Source organism: Stigmatopora argus, chromosome 9, assembly GCF_051989625.1.
Source record: "Stigmatopora argus isolate UIUO_Sarg chromosome 9, RoL_Sarg_1.0, whole genome shotgun sequence".
Lineage (NCBI taxonomy): Eukaryota > Metazoa > Chordata > Actinopteri > Syngnathiformes > Syngnathidae > Stigmatopora > Stigmatopora argus.
In genome coordinates this window covers 12,176,845-12,182,507 of record NC_135395.1, presented here as the reverse complement: position 1 = coordinate 12,182,507, position 5,663 = coordinate 12,176,845, and the positions used below count along the sequence as shown (strand labels likewise).

At 39.8% G+C, this 5,663-nt stretch overlaps 1 protein-coding gene across 3 annotated transcripts; it reads left to right on the top strand.

Moving 5' to 3' along the window:
- The first annotated feature begins 543 nt into the window (after positions 1 to 543).
- On the top strand, positions 544 to 5,603 carry stx5a (syntaxin 5A). Of its 3 annotated transcripts, none has more exons than XM_077608690.1 (12): positions 544 to 618; positions 1,114 to 1,263; positions 2,177 to 2,247; positions 2,391 to 2,446; positions 2,529 to 2,599; positions 2,704 to 2,820; positions 2,922 to 2,978; positions 3,055 to 3,136; positions 4,066 to 4,152; positions 4,292 to 4,395; positions 4,486 to 4,607; positions 4,701 to 5,603. In XM_077608690.1, the coding sequence occupies exons 2-12, from the start codon at positions 1,201 to 1,203 to the stop codon at positions 4,858 to 4,860; spliced, it is 990 nt and encodes a 329-aa protein (XP_077464816.1). In that variant the 5' UTR covers positions 544 to 618; positions 1,114 to 1,200; the 3' UTR covers positions 4,861 to 5,603. The 3 variants fall into 3 exon arrangements, with proteins under 3 accessions (XP_077464816.1, XP_077464815.1, XP_077464818.1); XM_077608689.1 differs by having other exon boundaries at positions 544 to 686; XM_077608692.1 differs by lacking the exon at positions 4,066 to 4,152 and having other exon boundaries at positions 544 to 686.
- Positions 5,604 to 5,663: the final 60 nt, after the last annotated feature.

Here is a 5,663-nt window from a genome sequence, read left to right as displayed (position 1 = left end):
CAAAGAGGTCAGAAAATGAATTTTACTATAACTTGAGAATGCATCAATTTATAGTATTTAGCTCAAATATGTAGGGTGGGTGATGTGATGTGATGTGATGAGATGAGAAGGTGGAAAGGTCACAGACGTCAGAAATATTCCGATGCTTTGAATTTGGCTGCTTAGACAGAATCCTACTCTCGCAGAGTGCTCCTCTAGAAATTAGTTTTATAAAGCAACGTCAGCCATGAGTACAGTGGTTTGAATCAAGCAGCTCAAATTATTTCAGCCAAAAAAAAGCATTTACATGTATTTATTATCTATACAATGGAACAAAAAATAAATATACTTTATTCCAGTTATTACCCAATTATTTATATACATACATATATATATATATATATATATATATATATATATATATATATATATATATATATATATATATATATATATATATATATATATATATATATATATATATATATATATATATATAAAATTGCTTGGTCCCTTCCTATAAACAAGGTGACATGGAGTGTAGCGACCTCTAGCGGAAAATAATTGCACCTCACTACGAGGTAGACGTGGCAGTGACGTCAATACCGGAAATGCCCCGGATCGGCACTTTAACCGAGGGTTTGTCTACTTGTTTTTCCTCCTGAAATAGTCAAATTAAAGAGAAAATGGTGTAGCTTCGATCACAAGTGAGTCACGATTGATTTATGTTCCTTATTTATTGTGTGCTATATCATCTTGAGAGGACATATTTGCTTGAATTGGATCGTGATAAAGCCATAGACGCCATACGAAAACGACCTGTTAGCATTCTTTTGCTAACGTTAGCCGGCTGGACTGGGATCCGATGTGACGTCAACGACGGCCTTGAAAGATTAGCACGCCTAAATAGTTTTGATTTATTTATTTTTTAAGATAGGTTGTTTTAATTTACATTTATAAATTTGGGGTTTTTCAATAATTCAGCCACCCGGCTTGCCATTGCTAACCAAATTATTATCAGCTGTTATTTGCTCGGTGACGAACCGACACGTCGATCATTTGGGGGGAGAAATAAAAAAATATGTCCGGCCGCTCCGATTTTTACTCGCTCATTGTCATTTTTATTTTTTAAAGCCCCACTCCAACGACAAGGACGTTGCTGCTGCTCAGCTGCCACCGACCTAAAACCGGGCCGGGGTTGAGCGTTCTACCGGCGACAGGATGACGTGCCGCGACCGGACCATCGAGTTCCAGTCGGCCTGCAAGTCTCTTCAAGGAAGACAGGTTTGTTCAGGGGCAATTTCATATCATCATTTGCCTATTTCCCCAGTAAATATATGACTTTTCTTTCAATCCTGAGTTTGACACTTAATCATGTGATGTATTTGACGTTTTGGATGTATCCATTACTGTCAACCTCGGCCAATTGCTCCCCTTATTAATGATTGCAATTCCCCTTAAGTGATTAAAAAAAAAACTGTACAAATGCAACGCGGCACATATTTGCTCACATAAGGTGCACTTAAAAGTCTAAGATTTTCTCCAAGGAATGTAGTAAATTCAAGATTCTGTGGATGTCGCTGTATGACGCAATCCAGCTTGACTGTCTGGTTACATTGCTTACTGATGCGCTATATTTATATAGTGAAAAGGACGTGTGAAAGGGGAATGCGTGTGCGCATATGATGCTTAAAGCATGACAATATTACCAGTCGATGGCGTTTTCTGCTACCAGTGACCAAGACGATCCAGATTAGAGCCGAAATTGGTAAAACGAGATCAGTTTTACAAAAAATGTACTTAAAAAAAAAAGGCCCGTATAAAAGTTGTTATACGGCATACACAAATTGAAATGATCAAAAAACGTATAAATTGACAGGTATGATGTATCATTACGTTATTATCACGTCATTATGTTTACTGCCATTGATGGTGATAGACATGCATCAAGAGCAGCATGTGATACGATTTATGATACACGCTTGTTATGATCATAAAATATGATACGATAGTGTTTATCTCACGATTTGACAGTACAGCAATAAATGAGTTTTTGGAATGTGTACACATGCTGCATTCATAGTGCTTGCTAATTGTTCAAGTCAGTTTGTGAACTGCAATGTATTGTTTCACTCACATATGGTGATTATGAATATAAATTATTGTTGTTGATTTTTTTGCATTGGGTTTCTTATAGAATGGAGTGCAGCCCAATAAACCAGTTGTCAGCGCTCTCAAGCAGCGCAGTGACTTCACGATCATGGCCAAGTAAGTTCCTCACATTTGGGTTCTTTGAATTTTATTTTACCATAATTTTGTGACATTAATTTAACATTTTTGGCTCTAAATTCCCTTTATCCCAATTCAACCACATTCTTTTCTTTTACTCTTCTTTGCATTTTGACTTGCAGGAGAATCGGAAAAGACCTTAGCAATACATTCGCCAAGCTGGAAAAGCTCACGATTTGTAAGAAACTTTTGCCTTTTCCCCTGTCTCTTTGTTTTTCAACGTGAATTAGCTAATGTTTCAAAATGTTTTTGGTTTTTAGTGGCCAAGAGAAAATCTCTATTTGACGACAAGGCCGTGGAAATTGAGGAGCTTACGTATATCATTAAACAAGTGAGTGACTCAATGCGCTTTCAAGATGCATATTATGGAGGTGTCTCTAATTGGTTGCTGAATTTTTCTTCTTCAAATTTCATTTAACATATTGTGTTTTGTAGGACATCAACAGCCTAAACAAACAGATTGCCCAGCTACAAGACTTGATCCGATCGCGCGGCGCTACGGGTGGCAAACACATCCAAACCCACTCAAACACCATTGTGGTGTCCTTACAGGTATAGCATATCATTTGAATTTTTTTTACTATTTAGGAGAAAAAGAAATAAAAGAAAGCACGTCAACTTTGTTTGTAATAAAATATTTTGTCCTTCACCAGTCAAAACTGGCCTCAATGTCCAACGACTTCAAGTCAGTCCTGGAAGTCAGAACAGAGGTGCGTAATAACGTGTACGTATACTACAATATGATCGTTGGGGACAATGAGTCCAATTTCTTGAATTTGTGTGCAGAATTTAAAGCAGCAGCGCAGTAGAAGAGAGCAGTTTTCCCAGCCACCTGCCGCCTCCTCACCTCTCATGGCCAATAACTTCAGTAAGTTTCCTCCCATCTCCTGGCCTCCCACATCACGCAGTATTAACAGGTGTTGCACTGATACCCTCCTTCCACTTCAAATGGATTGGACATCTAGCGCTGTCATTGGCATACACTCACATTCTATCAACAAGAAGTAAACACCAGCTTATCTCCTATTCAAATTTTTGAACAATGTTATATTTTCTTGACACAAAAGTCTTGTACAATAACTATAAAGGAAAAGTCACATTTTGTGCGACCACACATTTGAACGTATTAGAAATTCTCGTTGACTGTGCAGTGTGCATATACTGACTTAGTTGTGTGCTTGAGAGGTAAATATTTGTTTGTTGTTCCTGTTTTGTCCTTCCAAGATCTGCTTCTGTCACGTTTCACCTAACAAGCCCCTCCTAAATTAAAACTCAAACTTTTTTAGATGCTACCTGGTAACTTTGTGCCAGTAGAATGCTCGCAACCCTTTTTCTGAATTGTCAAGTGACATATCTGCTTGCGTCGCCTCTTTTAGACGGTGAAGAATTGTTCTTTACTTCACTTAGGCACTTGTCAGTGATTTAAACATTTTGGACCATGGCATCCAGCAAAATAGTGAGCTTTAAATTGCAATTGCAGGGAGCTTTCGCACTTCAATACTATCGTTGGCTGTTTGCCAGAAATTAGTCAAACAATGTGTTGTGACAATCTGAGCCTTTATCCTAATCAAAATCTTAAAATATATCAGAGGAGCTGAGTAATTTCTCAGATTCACTGAGTGAAAAGATCAAATTTTGCGCAGTGGTGCTAGAATTTCAGGGTGATGCATTTTCCTTGAGATGCTACAAAGCCCCCCAACATATTTGCCTAGCAGTGTGCTTTTGGAACAAGCCAGCTGTGAATGACTCCCTGTTATATTTGGTCCTCTAGTAATGAAAACATAAAACATATTTTAGGGAGCCGCAAAAAAGGGGCCCAGGAGCCGCATGCAGCTCGCGAGCCGCGCAATGACTACCAGGGCTTTACAACCTCAAATGTAAAAGGTATTTCCCTGGACCGCTTGCCACTCTCAGCGTCTGTCATTTCGAGCCCGCCCCTGCATTCTTCTCGGCTCGCCCCGTTTTTGCGTGCGAGCGCTTTGAACCCGTGTCCCGTCTTCTTTGTTCTCTCTCCCACCCCCAGAGAGCTCGGTCCTGATGCAGGACGAGTCCCGGAGTCTGGGCGACGTGGCCATCGACATGGACTCTCAAGCCAACCCCATGCAGCTCCAGCTCATCGACGAGCAGGTCGGTCACCTGCTCGTTCGTCACGTCCAATCCGCTTGAGCCGGGAATATGTTCGATGTACAATTTGCGGACCTGTTTTTTTTTGCACAGGATTCGTACATCCAGAGTCGCGCCGACACCATGCAGAACATTGAGAGCACCATCGTGGAACTGGGTTCCATATTCCAGCAGCTGGCACACATGGTCAAAGAACAGGAGGAGACCATTCAGAGGTTTGTCAAAATAGACAGACCAATGTTATTTTTTTTATTAACCCCTGTGTAGTGTATAAAAGAGTTAATAAAACACTCATTTTTTCCCCTCAGGATTGACTCCAATGTGGAGGACACGCAGCTCAATGTGGAAGCGGCCCACTCAGAGATCCTCAAGTACTTTCAGTCGGTGTCTTCCAACCGATGGCTGATGATCAAGATCTTCCTGGTCCTGGTCGTATTTTTCATCGTTTTTGTCGTCTTCTTTGCCTGAGGAAGAGTGGCGAAATAGGTGGAGCTTTTTTGGGGGGGGGCTGACCTTTATAACAGAGGACTCTCCTTCATACAGAAGCTCGGTTATCCCATGGAGGGAATACACACTTTGTAAAAAAATCGAGAACTTTTTTTCCACGTGAAAGAGAAAACAAAGTTAACCTAAGCCCCCATTTTTTGTAGGGAGTAAAAGCTCTTCTGGATTGTGCGTTGACCAATAATTCCTAAATGTTTATGGCTATAACTGAATGGTTTGATTCTCCAAACTGTCATTTTAATTTTTCTTCATATGTGATATATTTCATAGCCAAACTGCAAGCTCGCTGCTACTGTGATTATGATTATGTTCCATGTTTCTTTCTCGCTGATTCCCTGCCACAACCTTAGAGAGCTGACTTGAACTTATTGTTTTTTTTTTTGCCAAAAGTAAGTGACCCCCAGAGAAGAATTTGAAGTGCTCTGGACAAGTTACAGATACATTCAAGCGTAAACCCTAACCCTCAATGGTTTCACTGTTGGACACAAGCGCTTGTGAAGGGTTTTGATTATGACCTGGAAGTGTCTGTCTGCCAGTCAATTTGCACCCTCGGAATCATCACAATGTACAGGATATTATTTAAATAACCGTTTTAAAGAAGAAATTCATTCTTTCATTTTTTTTAGCAAAATGCTTTGCCTTCATGTAAAAAGTGCAAATAGTGACGGTGTATTGATGAGAAAGCGCATATTAAAACAATAACGGTGCTGGCTTTCATGGGATTTTCTTTTGGTCTAAGAGGATTAGTCAGCAGTGATATAATTACA

What these genes read in the sequence shown, in the direction of transcription:
- stx5a (XM_077608690.1), top strand. Translation starts at nt 1,201, where the DNA reads ATGACGTGCCGCGACCGGACCATCGAGTTCCAGTCGGCCTGCAAGTCT. An exon ending in GACTTCACGATCATGGCCAA is followed by an intron (nt 2,248 to 2,390) that starts GTAAGTTCCTCA and finishes TTTGACTTGCAG; the next exon opens with GAGAATCGGAAAAGACCTTA. An exon ending in TCCTGGAAGTCAGAACAGAG is followed by an intron (nt 2,979 to 3,054) that starts GTGCGTAATAAC and finishes ATTTGTGTGCAG; the next exon opens with AATTTAAAGCAGCAGCGCAG.